The sequence below is a fragment of the Eretmochelys imbricata genome, chromosome 4 (genome assembly GCF_965152235.1).
Source record: "Eretmochelys imbricata isolate rEreImb1 chromosome 4, rEreImb1.hap1, whole genome shotgun sequence".
NCBI classification, from domain to species: domain Eukaryota; kingdom Metazoa; phylum Chordata; order Testudines; family Cheloniidae; genus Eretmochelys; species Eretmochelys imbricata.
The window spans coordinates 39441295-39460949 of record NC_135575.1 but is presented as its reverse complement, the minus strand read 5'-3'; the positions used below and the strand labels follow the sequence as shown (position 1 = coordinate 39460949).

Here is a 19655-nt window from a genome sequence, read left to right as displayed (position 1 = left end):
CACGTATATGCATAAAATATATTTAAATCTTTCTGTCAACACAGCAAAAAATGACCATTCTACATGTTACTACTGATTCATAGTGATTCCATCAAGACAGATATACAGATGTTTTGCTTTACAGAGAAGGATAAAGTGTGTGGGGAAAGGGCCTGTTGTTGTCCCTGAGAAATATAGGATTAATGGTCATGGATCTTCAGCTGGTGACTGAACGTGCTAACAAGAAAAGTAAATGAGGATAATGATTTTTAATATGGCAGATAGAGTACTAATTATTTGAAAGATTTGTCTGCATTATGTATACGGCCACGTTTTAAAGGATTGACTTTTTGTGTATCCATGATGCCTACATTTCTTTGTGCATATTGGACAACCAGGCAGGAACACAGCTGTGTGCAGAAATCTCTTGCATAAATATTTGTGCATTCAAATCCTCATCTACATAAAGATTTAACCTACAATGACAATTCAGAAAAAAACCATTTCCTTACCTGGGATCATTAATGACTTTCACCAGTGCTTCATATAGTTCATCCTCAGTAATTGTCTTCCAGTTTAATAATATTCCCATGCCTTTGGCCTGTACTCGGGTCATAGTATCATAGTGGTCTCCAAAGAGGGGAATTCCCACCACAGGCACTCCATGGTACATGGTTTCAAAAATACTGTTCAAACCACCATGGCTAAGGAAGGCTTTAATGTTAGCATGACCTACAGAGAGGAGAAGTGAAGTAAAGGAAAGAAAATGCTTTACAAACATGTATATTATGTATCATAAAATTACTGAAATTAGAAATAGAAAAGACCAATTACCACATTCAGCAACTCTTCCCAATCAAGTATTATTTGAATAGTGTGCTGTTTTAAACCCTTTCCCAGTTCATTGGTGAAATGAGTACACAAAACCAGCTCCCTGTTAGATGCCTCTCTCTGCCAAATTAATATATTGCCATTTATCATTATCCTTTGTTTCCAAGCCTCTCTTTTGTCTAAACCAATTTGAACGATTTTTTCAAACAAGATTTTGTGAGGCACAGTATAAAATGGTTTAATAAATCTGAGTATATTGCAGCTCTTTTCAAGTTTCTATGACTTCAGTTCAGGAAAGCGCACGCAATTGCTTGAAGTTACATGTGTGCTCAAGTAACTTCTTGCATTTAGGCCTTAGAAATTTTGCAATCGATGTTTTCTCATTCCTTATAGTCCAACATACAAGATGGGGTATATTCAATAAAATGAAAATCTCATTTCATAACATGGTTTTAAATAACTAATATAAATGATAAGTGTGATATTGAGGGATTCTGACTAAGTCAACTCCAGCAGACCCTGAAGTTATGTTCACATGGTAACCGCAGAGCAGCACAAAGATGCACATTCCAGGTATCCTTTCCTCAGATTTCTGTTTAGAGTGGAAAGTATTACTGAGTGGTTTCAGGTTACATTGATTTGCTGGAAAAGTTGAAGGAATAATAGGATTGAATTGGAGCATCCTGTAAAGCCTTGTGTTTATTTTTAACTAAATAAAACATCAGTTTCATGAGGGACCAAAGCTGATTACTTTTAACTGACTGTTGTTGATTATTACCATTGGTACATACTAACTTAGCATTATAACCGAAACAAGGAGAGAACCCTTATTCCCAAGAATTCATAGAATCATAGAATATTAGGGTTGCAAGAGACCTCCGGATGTCATCTAATCTAATCCCCTGCTCAAATCAGGCCCAACACCCACTAAATCGTCTCAGCCAAGGCTTTGTCAAGCGGGCCTTAAAAACCTCTAAGGATGGAGATTCTACCACCTCCCTAGGTAACCCATTCCAGTGCTTCACCACACTCCTAGTGAAATAGAGTTTCCTAATATCCAACCTAGACCTTCCCCACTGCAACTTGAGACCATTGCTTCTTGTTCTGTCATCTGCCACCACTGAGAACAGCCGAGCTCCATTCATAAAAAATAGGAGTCTTTAGTGTCAGAATAATTAATTTCTTTGGGGTAAAATGGTCTGACTGTAACAGTAACAATATATTATTGTATTAAATAAAAGAATTTGACTCACTCAGTGCAATGTGGTTAACACAATAGAACTACTTTAGTTAAAACTCATTTGCCTCATCACTGCATTATAATTAATACTCTCTCTCTCTCTCTCTCTCACCCACCCACCCACCCACCCACACTTACTTACTTGCTTTTTAATAAGTTACTCCTCAGAATGAATCTTTAGACTGGCATTGTTTTGAAAACAGCTTCTAGATAACCTAGAAGCAACCATAAGCTTTGACTGGGTCCTAAGCTCACCAGGGTTTCATACACTGTTGACACAAAGTGAAAAAGCTCATGGGAATAAATCTAAAACATTCTTTACAAATAAACTATTATGTCTGAGATACAGTTGTTTGACTTCTTATTTCTCAGGTGCTTAGATAACCCAGCAATGGTTTAATATCCTGATAAATAAACTGAGAGAGGTTATCCATTTGTAATCCACATCCTATGCCTGAAAATGCTTCTGTAGGAACAAGCAGCAAATATATAACTATATTGCCACACATACACATTCCTGAGGTTTCAATCAAGTGTGTGTGTGTGTGTGTGTGTGTGTGTGTGTTTCTGAATTTTCACTGAAAACATCAGCAAAGACTGCATATTTGAAGTGTTTGCTGGTAAAGCAAATATCATATAGTACTCAACTTACTAATAGTTATGGGTCAGCAGTGTTCCAAGATAGCATGATTGTAGCAAATTTCTACATAAGTAACTTCTCTTTTTAAAATATTATCTCATGATTGCATAGCTTTTGCAGTTATAAAGCTTTCTTCAGTGCGGTTGTCCCATTTATGAAGGCCACAAAGTACTGATTTTTTTTTAAATCAGCTATGAAACTAAAAGAAATGTGAAATAAATCCTCTCTCTTGAGTCCTCTCAGCCCTCTTGGAGGTGGACTAATGAAGTTCTATGAATGATCTATAGTTGGCCATCTTAGTTTTAATAGAACCAACCATTAGGGAAAGAAATAGAGCTGAGATTGGGGAAGGAGAGAAGGACAATGATCTTATAGACCTCAGCGACTCTGACCAAGAGGATAGTCTGGACTCAAGACAGAAGCTTTAAAGCAGACTCCACTGGTGTTCTCTTTCATCCCAACTTAAGGAAGGAATTTGTGTCTTCTCTGTTATATTATGTACATATAGGTTTCCCCTTGCTCAGATGTGGCCTGATCCACAGCCCATTGAATTCAATAGGAGTTTTTCTACCGATTTCAAAGGCTTTGGATCAGGACTATGTTTCGTTGGAATGATAAAGGGATTTATACTGAGCTAAAAGGAATAAAGCAAGTAACATATTATAAGCTCTTTGGGGCAAAGAATATAATTTGGTTTTGTGCTTATATAGAGCCCACCTCTAGCCACTAGCCTCTAGCCACTACCCACTACCGCAATACAAATAATAAATGCATAAATAAAATTATAATAATTTATTGATTTACACTTTATCTGACTAGGGAAGACAGTGAACAGCCACTGTAGATACACCTGACTTAGTTTAGCCCTTGTATTTAAGAAAAATAATTGTTTAATTTTGAGGAACAGCCATGGCCACGTAAAGGGTGGTGACTTTATACAAGAGTCCAGGCACATGCATTTGGGGAGGAGTTAAAAAACATAGGAGATGGGGAATGTTTTATGTAAGAGAAACTGTCAGCTGACTGAAAGGATTAATTTAATGAATTCATCAAATTTTGTGTTTGGGTATTCCTGGGTGGTTTTCCAAGTGGTACAAATTCTCTTGCAGAATTTTGGCCAATAAAAGTCACTGACTGAGTCAAAGCCATGACTTTTTTCAGTTGTTGACCTGTTCATTGGGAAAATCATTACTATCTTTGCAGCAATCCAACTGTCAGACACCACAGATGTTGTAAGTGCTTAACTAAAGATGACACAGTCTTTGGTTCTTTTGGAGTCCCTAATTTCAAATCATTTGATTATTTAACCAAAAATGAATAAGTCTTTCAACTATTATGACAACCAAATTATAATAATAACCAATTTACCTTAGTTAGCACTTTATATACTCAAAGAGCTGTACAAACATTAACGAATCAATTACCACTTTAGTGATGGGGAATCTGAGGAAAGATAGCAGGACCTTGTCTTTAGTGTCATAATGTTCTGAAAAAGTTTTCCTTGAGATTTTAAACACTGAAATCAATTAGATTTTGGTTTGTTGTAAATTATTAGTACGAGAAGTCCTCCAGATAAGTGGCATATTTAAATTTTCAAATTTTAAAGATTTGGATTTTGTTGAAACTCCCCCACCCAAAAAGCAAGCAAACATGTAAAACAAGCAAACAAACCACCATGGAAAATTTACAGCTGGAATGGAGAATTTTTCAGAAAGTTGTAAGCAACTGAAAATGGAAGTCTTCAGTTATGTTCTCAATAGATGACAAACTTCACTAATTAGCACAGGATTATTACTTTTATTTTGCACTCAGAGCATAAAAAGTGGCTTAATTACCTTCAGATTATTCTGAGTTCTACATTCTTGCAGCACTATTTCTGGTACAGAAGTTTATTGCTTTAAAATAACAAATGTTACAGCACTGTCAACTGCATATACCTTTATTTTTTTTTTATTTTTTTTTTATTTTTTTTTTTATTTTTTTTTTTTAAAACAGGCTTTCACCACATTGTGTACTCACCAAGGAGGTCATTTTGTGGTAACCATTCTCTGAGTTTTGTATTGTTTCCTAAATTCCTTGGCTTGCTTCCTGAAAACCTAAAATGCACAGCAGACAGCAATCTTTCAAAATAAATTCTCAAAAGTTCTGAAATTGATAGACTTGAAACACACATCCAAACCAAATGATCCCTGAATATTACAAAAAAGTCAGTCAAATGGGGAAAGGATTTATTTATGTACCATTACATGGAATTGGAGTTGTGTCAGCAGGTCAGATAGTTCCAATGGTACAAAGTAATGATCAATAACTACAGAGTAATTTCACAAAAAGAAAAGGAGTACTTGTGGCACCTTAGAGACTAACCAATTTATTTGAGCATAAGCTTTAAGCTTATGCTCAAATAAATTGGTTAGTCTCCACAAGTACTCCTTTTCTTTTTGCGAATACAGACTAACACGGCTGTTACTCTGAAAAGAGTAATTTCAGTTATTTAGTTTTCCTACACTCTGGCTGCCAGATAGATATGTATGTCTGATTTGCGTAATGGCAGTATAGTTTTTTATTTAATACCCATACAATCGACAAATCCCTGTGTGATGCTGTATGACTGAAACATGTCCATTTATATAATTGATATTGCCACTGTTAGACAATTGCAACAAATCTTGTACAAAGTACGTCATGTAAGGTGTCAATAGAAAAGCTATGATTTGCTAAAGATGACCTGTTTAAATCCATATATCTTTTCTGTATCTGAAGTTATGAATATTGGCTATAGATCTATATCCCATATGTGTTTGTTCCAGGGGGAAGACCCACCAGGTAAAATCTTCATTGAAGCCAGACAGCTTTGTGTTGATAGCCATTCAAAAGCAATTGACTCTCACAAGGTGCATAGGAGAAGCTCATCCAACCCAGCAAATCTTCCTGTGGATGCCTTAGCCTCCAAGTGGGCAATGGCTGCTCCTGTGAGCCATCAAAGCAATGTAAGAGTATGTGACTTGACATGTGACCTTGGACTCCATCTTTTGCCTGTAATTTTCGGCGAACTGAGACTGTGAGCTTTGTTGAGATAGTAAAATTCCAGTCACAAGGGATAGGGTATATAAGACCCTGGAAACATCTCCATTTTGTCTTCGTTTCCTGCTTCATTTCTCTGAACTGGATTTCTATCTAACAAGGAAGCTCTAAACAAGGATTTGATGACTCCCAAGCCATTTGAGTAATTTCCAGAGAGACTTTTGCAAACAAGCACTTTATTCCATCACTGCTTCAAATCTGATATAAGAACTTTGCACTCACTTGTGTGTATGATTTCCATCACCATTTTAATTCTTCTCTTCTTTCTTTACAAATAAACCTTTGGATTTTAATTACTAAAGGATTGGCAACAGCATGATTATTGGGTAAGATCTGAGTTATATATTGACCTGGGTATGTGATTGATCTCTTGGGATCAAAAAAACCCTTTGTTTGATTAAACTGGTTATCAATAGTCACTCATCATAAAATTTAGTGTCTGGGTGGTGAATAAGTGCTGAAATGCCTAAGGAGACTGCATTTTTGACTTCTTGTTAACTGGTGTTAACTGGAGACAGAAGTTTACTTTTTTTAATGGATTGGCATAATCTAATGATAGAATAACCACCAGTTTTGGGGGTGAGTCTGCATTATTTCTCAGCAATTTGTCCTGAATCTGGTATTCTCAGCTGTGACCCACTGAGCCACGCTGTATCCCTAATACTCTGATTAGCTGAAGTCTATTATTAAATAGAGCAGAAGGTTTGTATAATCTCTCTATGGGCATTTTGTTGAATAAGAAAATATTAATAAAGCTATACGGACTGGCTACTACTATATAAATCCCTCTACTCAGAACTCCCCATCAACATATCCACAACAAACACAGCTCAACGTGTGACTTCCCTTTGCAGTCATGCAACCTCCCCTAGGTCCTGACAATAAAAACTATTTAAAAGGAATTACTATCAGTGGTAAGAGGGGAGAGAGGGCTAAGTCTTCCCCCCGGGGCAAAAATCTAATACAAAGACTTGTGGCGCATACAGGGAATCAGAACTAGAGGCAGCCATATTTACTGTGGCTAAGACTTTCAATGGCAGTTGGGTGTCTTAACTCCCTTAAACTGATTTGAAAATCCCAACCTGTAGGAATATGGATTGGGAATTATGAAGGTGCTTAGGGATTTATAGCAGTCAATCATAATACATTTAATAGAGGGAAGAGAGAAAGCACAGCATAAGAACTACTTGGGGAAGCTCCACGTTTGCTCAGCCACGTCTTGGGTTAAGGACCTTTGATTTCAGAGTTTATTTCACCCAGAATATAGTTATTAGTTGGAAAAGAAGGAACAGCCTCATGTTATCAGTTAAATAAATAATACATCATTTTATGGCGTACACTATTTAGGCTGCACATTCTGTGCATTTCTTAAAAAACTATGCTATTTACCAAAATATATATAAAGTAAAAAATAAACTATGTCATGGTCTTTGGCTACAATTTGATGGGGAATATAGGGAAGCAATAAAAGAGATTTACCTAACAGTAATTTCATTTATCATGCTTCTTCTCTTTTCCCATTTAACACAGAAAAGAGTAATGACAAGCAGAAGTATGTTTCCACTTAACAGGAATTAAAAAGCTCAGTTATACAAGACACAGCTTCTTCTTCGGCTATCCCTTGATGTGAAGATGATATCTGCCAAGGGGGTTCATTGGTGAGTTTTTAAGTGGATGAGGAGCCCAATTCTTGCCCTGCAGATTTTCCCACAGGAGTGACAGATGTAATCTTGGAGGAGACATAGTTGTTGGCTGGACTGTTGTGCCCTTTCTTTCCTCCTTTGTCACTTCTCTGTCTCATGAGCATGTCTGTTATCCTCAAAGTGAGCTGTGGCTTGGTGTAAGGTGTGGTGCCATTGTGTTCTGTTCCGCGCCAAGTCCTCCCAGTTTGTTGGGTTGATGCCCCCATTTTTAAGATGTACTTTCACTACGTCTCTGAAACGCTTCCACTGCCCTCTGCACAGCACACCCATTTCAAACTCAGGAAGAGATTTCCATAGGTGAATGATCAGAAGAACATGGGTATGTAAAGTAAAATTCCTCAATTTGTATTTAATTTGTACATAATTAATTAAGTAACCTGATTTTCTAAAGTGCTGAGGACTTAGCAGCTCCCAGTAAAGCCAGTGGGAGCACCTGGATGTTCAGCTCTTCTGAAATCAGTTTACTTACTTGAGTGTTAAAAACTTAAGTGGAGACCATGACAAACAAGAAAACAGTAAATAATTTCTCTTGCTATTCATCTCTTTTTCACCCATCCCACAAAAGAAAAAAAATTACTGGACCAGCACACTTGTAATATTGCACCAAAAGCCATTTAGTAGAGATTAGCTTGTAAGAAGATTTGGTCAAAATAGTCTTTTTTTTCACCCTGCAAAAATGTTGATGAAAAATAGCAGCAAAATCATTTTTACAGACCTTTTCAACTGAAAATTTCAACTTTTCATTAAAAAAATTAAAACCAAAAGAATTTCAGTTTTTGACCTATTTTTTCTTCATCTTCTAGTGAAAACTAAATATTTGACATGGAATGCAGGCACCTTACATACACACATGAGTGTAATTGAAAACCCAGTTTTCTGTTGAAAAATTGTTTTGACAGAAAGTTCTCTATCAGCTCTACTTGTAAAGCTTGTGAAAGGATAATGATGATACCCAGTTAGTAGCCCTGAAAATTTTCTGCTAAGACGGCCCAGTCCTTCTCTTCCCAGGAGAGGATACCCTATCCATAATGAAAAGACAATGTTCCTATTTGGAAACACCTAAAGCAACCATATTCACCCTAATCTATGCAACTGTGAACCCATAATAAAGGTAATTATATTCAGACTACCAAAAAATCCTCCTTCAGTGTCAGTTGGTTAAGGTTTACTTGTTCACCTCCTGTCCTAAACTATTGCATAGTGTTAAGTTGTCATATTTCACTCCAAGAGCTGATGCATTTCTTTGGCCGGAGGAGTGATTCCAATTTCTAAAACATTTAATCTATCCTTCTGTCTGAATGATACTGTGTAAACTTTAGTATTTTTATTATGGACTCATCTGACTGTTGAAAATAACAAGCAAAAGCTTGTATTTGGTTTTCAGTTTTTTTAATCTATAAAAATTGTATTTGGAGAGTGTTAACTCCTCTACAATAAAATTCCCAGGAAAGAGCAATAAAACCAAAAGCTACTGGTGGTTAATGAGAAAATGTGAATGTAAAGGATGAAAGGAGGAGGCAGGAGGCAAAAAAAAAAAAGCATATCTGTTGAAAAAAGGTAAATATAAGAAGACAGTTCAACCAACATCACAGATTTTGTAGGGATTTCAACACTATTAAATATTCGGTACCGGTATCTTGCTACCCTGAAAGAACAATTGTTGAATCCCTTGTTAAGACTACCCAATAAAACATTGTCTGGCAAGGCTCAAAGAGAATCTTCCATCTGTAACTTCTTGCAAGAAGTTGTCCTTCAGGAATTGGATTGCCCTGACCACAATGCTGACTTCAGATAAAATGGGTTTGCTGTCCCAACTCTGTGGATTCCAAAAGATGCAAATGGGGATGAGAGATGGAAAAAGATGAGTGAAAGACTGACAAGGTAAGTACTACAGCAATTTAAGTTCTGGATCTGCTGTCAGGACAAGTAGCAATCATTCCTAAGAGATGGGGGGCAGGTTATGTTAAAGGCCAAGAGGGTTTTGCAACCACTCAGTAGAATCAGAATCCTAGTGGTTCTGTAATATATGTTAGGCAGCTACGATCCACATACAGTGAATCAAGCCATGATCCAAGCCCTGTAAAGCCAATTTAGGGGAGGCCCTGGCTTGAGGCACTCTCCCTTCCATGGATAAGATACTCTGCTATAGATTCTTATGCCTGCTGGGTTTTCCCTTCTCACTTGTCTCTTTTCTTTCTTCTAGTTTTTATCCATGAGGTCTAGAAACAAAGACATAAAGAGAGAGAGGACAGGTGAGATGGGTGACAGTGGATCTTTATGCTTGCAGGCAAAAAAGAATGAGGAAGAAGAGAGTTGTCTAGTTCAGTGATAGCAGCCTTGACTGACAATTCATTTGCCTCCGACCTTCCCTCATTAAGATGAATGGCAATCAGATATGCATGTTCAAAAATGCATGATAATATCTGCCTTGATTCTAAGGGCTGGTGTTTGTATGTTCTGAACAACAAAATGTTTTATGAGGATAACAGTAGCTGCTACTATGATTGCTCACCGGGATATGACCAAAATGTTACCTTTCAAAACACCAATTCGTATCGTCATATAAACAATTGATAAGAACATTTTTGGAGGAGAATAAGGATGGCCCTTGCTGAAATACACTGGACTCAGATGAAGCCTTTTGAAAGGACAGTATCAAAAATATATACTTTTGTTTTTTTAAGAAATATCTTCACTACACTGCAGTCTCTGGTTCCCATGAGCCAGGTGGACAACATCATAAATACTTTCCTCCCATGATTAACAGTGGGCCAGTGGGAGCATAAATATCCTTTTTGCAGGACTAGGGCCAAAATAGTGTTTTGAATAATGGTGAGTAGTAAGATATGCAGAATCCTGCAACCACACTTCACATACTATACTATTTTTACCGTGCTTTACTCTTTGATTATTCTGTAATTACAGATGTGTGTGTGTGTGATGACTTGCAGAATCTGTTTATGTACAGCTGATGAATTCTGTTTGCTGTTGGGTACGCTCTCTATGTATCTTTATCAAGCTGAAAAATCCATTTTGAATATGGGGTTTTATCTCCATGTTGGGCTGAAATTCCAAGGGCAGTGGCTCAGGGCTAACAATAGAGGATTATTAAATCTTGATGGTTCTTTATACAAACAGAAGAACCCTACACAAAATTCTGGCCCCTGCCCAGGAGAACTAATTTGTCAGGAAAGAGGTCACCTGGCAACAAGTCAGCTGGTAGGGGTCTGTGATCACCTAAGGAGGCTGATCAGGTAGTCTCCTGACATAGGAGACTGGGAGGTTTCTGCCGTGGGAGAAAGGGCAGAGCTGGTCTATTCTGTGTCCTTGTCCATTTTCACCAGCTCAAGCTGAAATTGACTGCTGCAGGAACCTCCAGCCTTCTTGAACACCAACAGTTCCCAAAAGGAAGGGTGAGTTAGAGTGATAAGCATTATGCTCCGGCTGTTTGTTGTTTTCTAAATAATCTGTGCCCTCTTGGTGTCTTGTCTCTTACGGGCAATTATGTTTTAGAATACTGTGCAGTCTGTCACTTTTGAGACAAAAATAAAACTTCAACATAAAGAAAGGGACAGGGAGGGGCCAGAACACTGGATCACTGTGTTCAATGCTGTTTAGTAATAATAATAATAATAATAATAATTAATAATACATAATACATAAAGCATACATAACTACAAATGTTCATTAAAAATGACAGCAGGAACAACAGCTACCAGAAGACAATGAAATGTTCCACTCCTGGAGAAGGGCAATTTGATATATTTGAAATAAAGTGCTGCTCCCTCATCCTGAGCAGACTCCAGAAAGGAGATTCAGGATTATTATTATTAATTTCCTGTTCTAAATTGTTGTGTTGCATTGCTGTGAGCTGTTAAACTTTTGCATTCAACAAAAGTGCTGTCACGGATAGTAAAGGAGTGGCTCTCTAGCTCAAACCAGGAGATGCTAGAAATGCAGAATTTCTCACCCACTCCTACTTAACTATTGTTACACAGCAAGCTAAGGAATTCAAGTACCTATGGGTAAGTCTGAGATCTGGGGGAGATGGTGAGAATGCCTTATGCTTAGACAGAGGAATCTCCACATCCATGGGATCTCCTAATCACTCCAGTCAAGCAAAGGGAGAGATATTTCTCTTTCCTTCTTTGTGTTTAACAGGCAAGATAAAGACAAGGATATGGAGCAATACAAACAACAGGGACCTGCAGGCAAGGAAGACAGACAGATTGAAACAAATGGAGACAAAGGAGCGAGAGCGAGAGAGAGAGAGAGAGAGAGAGAGAGAGATCAGAGAACAGGAATTTCCTACCTTAACAAAGGTTCTTGTTCACACACAGCCCCCCTTTCTCCTTCCTTTCTGTCATGTTTGTTTCCCTGGCCCCATCCCCAACATGAAGTCAATAGGATAATGTCATTCCCAATTCCTAATATGAGGTCTTTAGCTAGCAGTGATGTTTAAAAGCCTCAAATGTTATACATACCCTCATGAAGTTCCTCATATTGCTCTATCTTTTTTTCTAGCTTACATCCCAGTGCTTGAATATAATCTGAACTGCACTCTGCTAGGAGACTGCTGTGTTTCTGACTACAAGGACAGTGCTGCAAATTCTGCTTCTGTGAGAAAGTGGGGAGGGAGGTTAAGAAAGGGCAATAAATATCACCTTTCATGAAAGAATTAAGTGCCTCCTGCTATCCTGCCTGTCTACATTGTGTGTCCCAAATTCAATTTGCCTCCAAACCAGGACAGCCCAAATATGCGGTAAGAAACCTTCAAATCTACCTCAAACACATATTATACTGTAGTTCTTACCTCCAGATAACCCTCTGAGGAAGTCTTGCCAGGGCATATGCTAATTTATTTGCTATGTCTTCTGACAAATATTTCACTCCCGCTCCAAATGAGACAAGGACAAAGCCATTTTCATTAGCACCATTCACCCATGTTTGAAGATCCTGTTGAAACAAAAATTTGCAGTAAGCATCGTAAAACAAGCATCAGAATAAAATTACCATTGCATACTGGAAATTTGTCTGTCAGTCACTGAACAGCTTAGCAGTGCTTCACGAGGCATTTGAATTTTGGAAATTAGGTGGTATAATAACCTAGTGATTCAGACTACATAACTGATATTTTGAAAGTTATTAATATTAAATTTCTCCCCAGTTTGGGTTTAATTAAAGCCTTTATATTAACAGCCAATATCACAGGTCAAGAGATTCTTTCCTAATTTGTTAAGGTAACAAATATCGTTTACATATAGAAGCAGACTTGTATCTGATCTCAGATAGACAGGTACACATAGCTGCGTATTTTGAAAAATCAGCTCAGGTGCATGCAAATGCATAAGAACAAGATATATGCAACATATGAATAAAGCCCTAAACAAAACTCCAGAATATGAGGTTTGGCCTTAATCAAAGAAGGGAAGGAACTGTAAATAAAGGGGGTTTTTAAAGGGAAAAGATATTTTATTAGGTTGCTATAAGTACAAAAGAGTAGAGAACTAGGGATTTGGAGAAACAGATAATTTCTTCTTATAAAACTGGCGTTAACAGTACTGAACAACAAAATGTTCACTTCACAAGCCATTTTATTTTTGGTAATCACTAGGAATAGCCAGATCCTAGGCTTAGATACTTCTTTACCTTTGAACTTCACTGAACGCCTCTTTAGTTTATTTAGATAGCCATGCGCAGCATTCCAAAGACATAAAATAACAATATTATAAAATAACACTGCCCCAAAACAAACAAAACCTTCTACACAAGTTAAAAACCAAAGCTGAAATCTTGACACCACTGAAGTCAAAGGCAAACCCCGCACTGACTGCAATTAAATCAGAATTTCACTATGAAGACTATATTAAAATATACAAATATACCAAAGGCAAATTTCTTCAGTTCTGTCACTAAAGTACTTATAGGATACAAGATATATAATATGTAAATAGTCAGTTTTCTTACACTGTACTCATATGTTTTACCACTGTTTCTTTAGTTCCTCTAATGTTCTCTAAACAGCAAGCCGCTTGTAATGCATTTCTGCAGAACTCCTTCATGCAAAAACTATATACACCTCTAACAAGCAATGTAACAGTGGAAGAGGTGAAAGTGCACATAACTTTTATCGCTTAGGAATTTAACGGGTTTTCAGATTCACCCTGCAGTGTAAGCTAATAAAAGTTGTGTATCTGCAATGAATTACATGAGGAAATATGCTGTCAGATTAAAAAAAATTAATTATCCTAACATTACCTACTGAAAGAACAGTAGCACAGACTGGGATGCCTTCTCTAGTACATAGCACAATTAAAGACTTGTAATTACTGCACAAGCACCCATTCATCTCCAGGTTAAGCCAGATTCTGCCCCTCAGAATTTCAGGGCACAGGGCTTCCAATAATGGAAAGTATGTCCATGTCTCCACACAACACCTCTCCACCAAGGGATGCACAGATAATCTGCCCATCCCCCAAAACAGGTGGCACTGGCAGGGAAGAGGGCATGGCCCAGTTGCCTAAGGGAATGATTCAGTACTTCCATTAATGAACCCAAGTTAAATAAACCCTCCCCTAGGCATGGCAGTAGCTCAGAAACCAGTGAAGTAATCTGTGCCCACTAGGCATTAGACATGCTTGTTTTACTGTGGGACATTCATCTGCCTACAGAGAGAGACATTTACATTTTGAAAATGTTTTAGGTAATGACACTGTCACATTCTCAGTCAATGGAGAAGCCAGTCTCCACTAGTTGTATCAAATAAATTTAATTTGCTGATCACTAGAGGCAATTAGAAGGTGAGGAGAGAATGAACAATACAACACATGCTACTTTTTATTAAGACAAGGTCATTTTCACTTTCCAGTGCATTGCAAGTAGCAGTCCATCTGTAATCTACTGTGTAAGGAGGTGAAGGTGACAGTACTTCTTCCACAATCAGCAGAACTTTATGGCACTGGCTGGAACTTTCAATGGTTATATTTACAAAGCAGTATCAAAACTTTTATGAAAGATAATATTTCAATGGCTAATAATTGTATTGGATGCTACATGAAATGTTAACTGCTACTTTTCAAATATATTACCATAGAAGCATGTGACAGAAAATACTACTGATATTAAAGAAGAGCCTGCAATAGAATGTTCCCCAAACAACTCATCATAATGGATATCAGAATGGTTCCACAACACATCAGTCACTTGCTGGAAAGAATTTAGTCATAAGAAAAACAGAAACAGTATTAATGTTTATTTTCACCAGCAGGTAAGGTGAAATCATTGCTCTACTGAATTCAGTGCGAGGTTTGTCATTGGCTTCAATAGAGTCAGGATTGCACTCTTCGTTTTTAATACAATAAGCAAAAACCTGTTAGCAGCTTCAGATAATTAATATTAAAAAAGTAATTTTAAAATACAGCTGGTGTGTGGAGTCACAGAAACTGTCAGATTTTTTTGGATGGAATTTTGTGCAGAAAGTCTTCCAGAGTTCAGAATAGGACACACTCCTCCCGAGAAGAACACAAAAGAGATATTAAGTAATTTGTCCTGGTCTTGTTATAGTCAGCAAAAAACTTATAAGGTCAAGCTGGTGTTTGTATAAACAAAACGAAGGAAGCACAGGAAAATTCCTTATTGATTGATCCCGGTTTTTGATGCACGGTGTAAAATAATCAAATGAAATGTACAGTATTAGTTTTCACTGGAATTCTTTTTTCTTCCATTACAGGTCATCTGCCTATTTACTGTAACAGTTAAACTACAAAAAAAGAGACAGCAAAATGTGAACCCCTCAGTTGACTTTGTTGAAATAAAGTTTATATAACCCCAAGCCAGCAGATAAAACTTCCCAAGAACGCTGTGATAGCAAAGCCCTGCAGAGTCAGAGTAAAAACATCTCTGTAGATCAGAAAAAGAAGAGTTGCTAGCTAAACAGAAATCCAAAACAAACTTGAGAACAATGTCATCAGGATATCAAGAAAAGAAAGACCAGGAGGCCAGTGTGCTAAATAGACTTGCCTTTTGCTTTTGGAAACACGAACTCAAATCCTATTGAGATCCTAACTGATGTCAGGCAGTGCTATAAACTGATACCAATGCCTTACAGGTTTCAGAGTAACAGCCGTGTTAGTCTGTATTCGCAAAAAGAAAAGGAGTACTTGTGGCACCTTAGAGACTAACCAATTTATTTGAGCATGAGCTTTCGTGAGCTACAGATCCTAGTCTTCAGAATGCTATTTGATTTCTTGGAACCATGATTCATTGCTATTTTCATACAGACTTATTATAAGACCCACAATTACAATTCCGACACAGCAATAGGAAATGGACATGAGAACTGAGTAAAAGGAAAATCAAGTGGGCTGTTTACACTCTGCAGCTTGTTCTGTCAACAGCAGCCCAAACGGTATAAATATAATTTATTTTCATATTAGGACACAAGACCACAAAAACTAATATCTAATAAAATACAAAATGTGTACCAGTGGCCAGTGAACTGCCTCCTGCTACACAATGCAAAAATTATTTCAATTTTCTGAAGAACGCCTCTTTAAGTCACATCTTGCCACTTAACCATATTTTTTCCCTTGCCGTCCTGATTCATTTTTGTTTGGGGGTCTGCATTCCTTCCGCGACTGTTACTGTATCCATTAGCCTCCACGCTGACTCTAACACTTTTAATTTTTATACTTTGATCTTTTTGACTACTTTCCTCATTTTTGGAAGCCATCCTTTTTAAATTTTAATGTTGCAGAGCTAATTTTTGGTATAATTCTTCCCTTGAAAATGTTGAACTTAATTAAATTGTGGTAATTTTTATATAATGGCTCAACTTAACCATTTCCTGTGTGTTGTTTAGGGCTAAATTGAGAATAGCCTCTCCTTCTTGTGTGCTCTACAACAAGCTGTTCCAGAAACAGTAATGTGAGGTGTTGTGTAAGGTGCATCTTTAAACCTGTCCAATTGTGACACATGACCAGTTCATATATTGTTAGTTGAAGTCATCCATTGTTATTGTTTTATAAGACTTAGAGGTCTTTTTGACTTCCCTTGAGATTGTGCACTCAGATGGCCTTTTCTGATCAGGAGGCCAGTGATATAACTCTATTAGTATATATGTATTCTTATAATTGGGATTTTTCTAAGTACCCAAAGTACAAGACAGCATGTCAGAGGATCTCTGTTCTATTTTTACCTCAGCTGGTAATTTAAACTCTTTATGCCTCAGTTTCACCACAGAGAAAATGGACATTAGAATACCAACCTTACAAAGATTTTTGAGGCTTTATTAAAGAATTAATTAACATCTGAAAAGCACTTTGAGATCTTATGAAAGGCACTGGAGAAATGCAAAGTATTATGTTCAGAACTAGAGAGAAAGAGAGACCACAGGAACTTTGCATTGCTTATACTAAGGGCCCTATAGAAGTCACAGCCCATTTTGGTCAATTTCACGGTCATTGAATTTTAAAAATTGTAAATTTCATGATTTCAGATGTTTAAATGAAAATTTCAAGGTGTTGTAACTGTAGGGGTCCTGACCCAAAAAGGAGTTGTGGGGAGGTCACGAGGTCATTGTTGGGGGGGGGGATAGAGGAGTGGCCGTACCGCTACCCCTACTTCTGTGCGGCCGGCTGGTACCCCAGCTCTGAAGGCAGAGCGGCTGCCAGCAGCAGTGCAGAGGTAAGGATGGTATGGTATTGCCACCCTTCTGCACTGCTGCCTTCAGAGCTGAATGCTCCATCAGCAGCCGCCGCTCCCTGGCCACCCAGCTCTGAAGGCAGCAGCGCAGAAGGATGGCACGGTATGGTATTGCCACCCTTACTTCTGCGTGGCTGCAGGTAGGGCACTGCCTTCAGAGTGAGTCACCCAGCCAACAGCTGCCAATCTCTGGCTGCCCAGCTCTGAGAAGCACTGGTCTCCCCTGTGAAATCTACATAGCATAGGGTAAAAACACACAAAAGACCAGATTTCATGGCCGTTAATTTAGTAGGGCCCTACTTAACTGCAGTACACAGTGTCAACCATATCTCCATAGTCTTTGATTTAGGTGTTACAACTAGGCACCCTTGTGCTTCTCCCCTTCAATCCAATGCCATTACACAAACAGAAGAGGATGGTATGGGACACAGACACTGGCACTGAGTGTACTTTATCTGTTCTCACGCAACAGAATTCCAAACATGGCATGCTTCCCTTGTAACAAAGACAACACACACCTTAGCTGGCACTACTGTTCACTTATTTTTCACTTCCAGCAACAGGAAGTGAAAATATCCTTGAGGGAAATCCTAAAGAGTTTATCTTCTGTAATTAAGCAGCTTCAAAGTAAATAAAAGAAACATTAACAGTAGCTTAGACAGCAGTATCTATGCTAGGCTGAATTAAACAGCTGGCTCCTATTGGATAGGATGCATGACTTCCAATATGTGAATAGCAGTTAACAGCTACGGTGTTTGTTACAAGTTAACTAAAGGTAAGTCCAATGAGACAAGACGGATAATACAAGTGGTGTTAGATGCTGTACAAAATTTTAGAAAGACAGTCCCTGTGCTGAATTGCTTAAATCATAGAATATCAAGGTTGGAAGGGACCTCAGGAGGTCATCTAGTCCAACCCCTGCTCAAAGCAGGACCAATCCCCAATTTTTGCCCCAGATCCCTAAATGGCCCCCTCAAGGATTGAACTCACAACCCTGGGTTTAGCAGGCCAATGCTCAAACCGCTGAGCTACCCCTCCCCCCCAAAGCCCAAGTAGACAAGACAAATGATAAATTTTGTTTGTACCTAACTCATTATATGGCTGCTTTGCCTTTTACTCTGTTTAAGGCCTGATCCAACTACTAGTTAATGCAATAAAAAGCTTCCCACTGATTTCATTGGAAACTTGGTTGGTCCCCGAAGATGCCAAATTATAAAGAACCATCTTATTCTTTTAGGCATAGCTCTAAGGGGCTGCTCTTACCTGTGGCAGCCCAGGAGAAGTCCAGGTGACCCTGAATCCGGTGAGCCTGAATCCTGGTCTCTGAATTCAGATTTACCTTAATACCATTTGTTTAAGGCTTACATAGGCCTCTAGCTAAGGAACATACTCAGGGGTATTGCTCTCCTACTTTCCTGGACTGCCCATATGCCCAAGCTGGTGCTGAAAATTAGAAGTACTGTGCATGGGTTGCAGATAATAAAATAGATAGTAAACTGTTGAGTGCAGGGACTATGTCCCTGAATTTGTTTGTACAGCGCATAGCACTATGGGGCCTTAACCTTCACAGGGGCCTCTGGGCACTATTGTAATATAAATATTATGTAAAAATAATAATCAGACTATGGGCTGAAGAAGTGCACAACCAGAATTTACACACTCTCCTTGAGAAGTTTATAAATTGTAATAGCTTTCCCCTAGATTTTCTTTTTTTATATATAATTTTTCCCATTATCTCTTTAGTATTTTTATTTAAAAAGTAGGAAATTAAATCTAAACAATTAGTGTTAACACACCATTAAGGCTGCAAAATGAAGCATGCAAATCAGGGTGTTTTCTAAACATTAACAGAGCCACTCTGCATAAATGTCATATTTTCTAGTACTCTGTTATTAATGCATATTATATAAAATATATAAGATGTGCAACTTGACACTTTTAGAATTTGAAAAAACAGAATATGAACTGAGCCCTTAGAACGTGAAAATCAGTGCTTTACCAACATAATTACTGTGGCACTGCAGTCACCGCCTCATCTTTAGAAATTTTCTCTTTTGAGTTCTTGATCTTGCACCCCTAACACAAGTCTCGTGCAAGATTACAAGAGTAAAATACAAAATACTGAGCTGGATCTTGTCAAACCTTGGTCACACAAGTAATCCCAGTTGAATAACTTGCATACTTAAGACTGCAGCATCAGTGCCACTATTTTATTGATACACCCACTTTTGTCATTAATGTAAACTTGCAGTCCCATATCTATGCACTTACAAATATGCTTTGCGGGGCTGGTTATGGACTTGGACACAGAAATGCCTCTACTGTGTGTCTTTCCTTCCATAATCCTATATGTTTGTTTAATAAAAACAGAAATATTTGTGAACATTAAACAGTAATGACATGTTACCAAACAGGAAAATTCACTCTTACAAAACCAGTGTTTCTTCTCCTAAGATGTAAACATTATTTTTCAAAGTGT

The 19655-nt window shown here is 37.8% G+C and overlaps 1 protein-coding gene across 1 annotated transcript in view; it reads right to left on the bottom strand.

The window, feature by feature from the left end:
* The window catches only part of UGT8 (UDP glycosyltransferase 8), a 71714-nt gene that overhangs the window by 4590 nt on the left and 47469 nt on the right, over positions 1 to 19655 (bottom strand). The window contains exons 3-5 of the mRNA XM_077815163.1: positions 12288 to 12430; positions 4710 to 4786; positions 492 to 711 (exon numbers count right to left, since the gene is read on the bottom strand). Coding sequence (XP_077671289.1) covers positions 492 to 711; positions 4710 to 4786; positions 12288 to 12430 — 440 coding nt within the window. The remainder of the gene's footprint in view (positions 1 to 491; positions 712 to 4709; positions 4787 to 12287; positions 12431 to 19655) is intronic.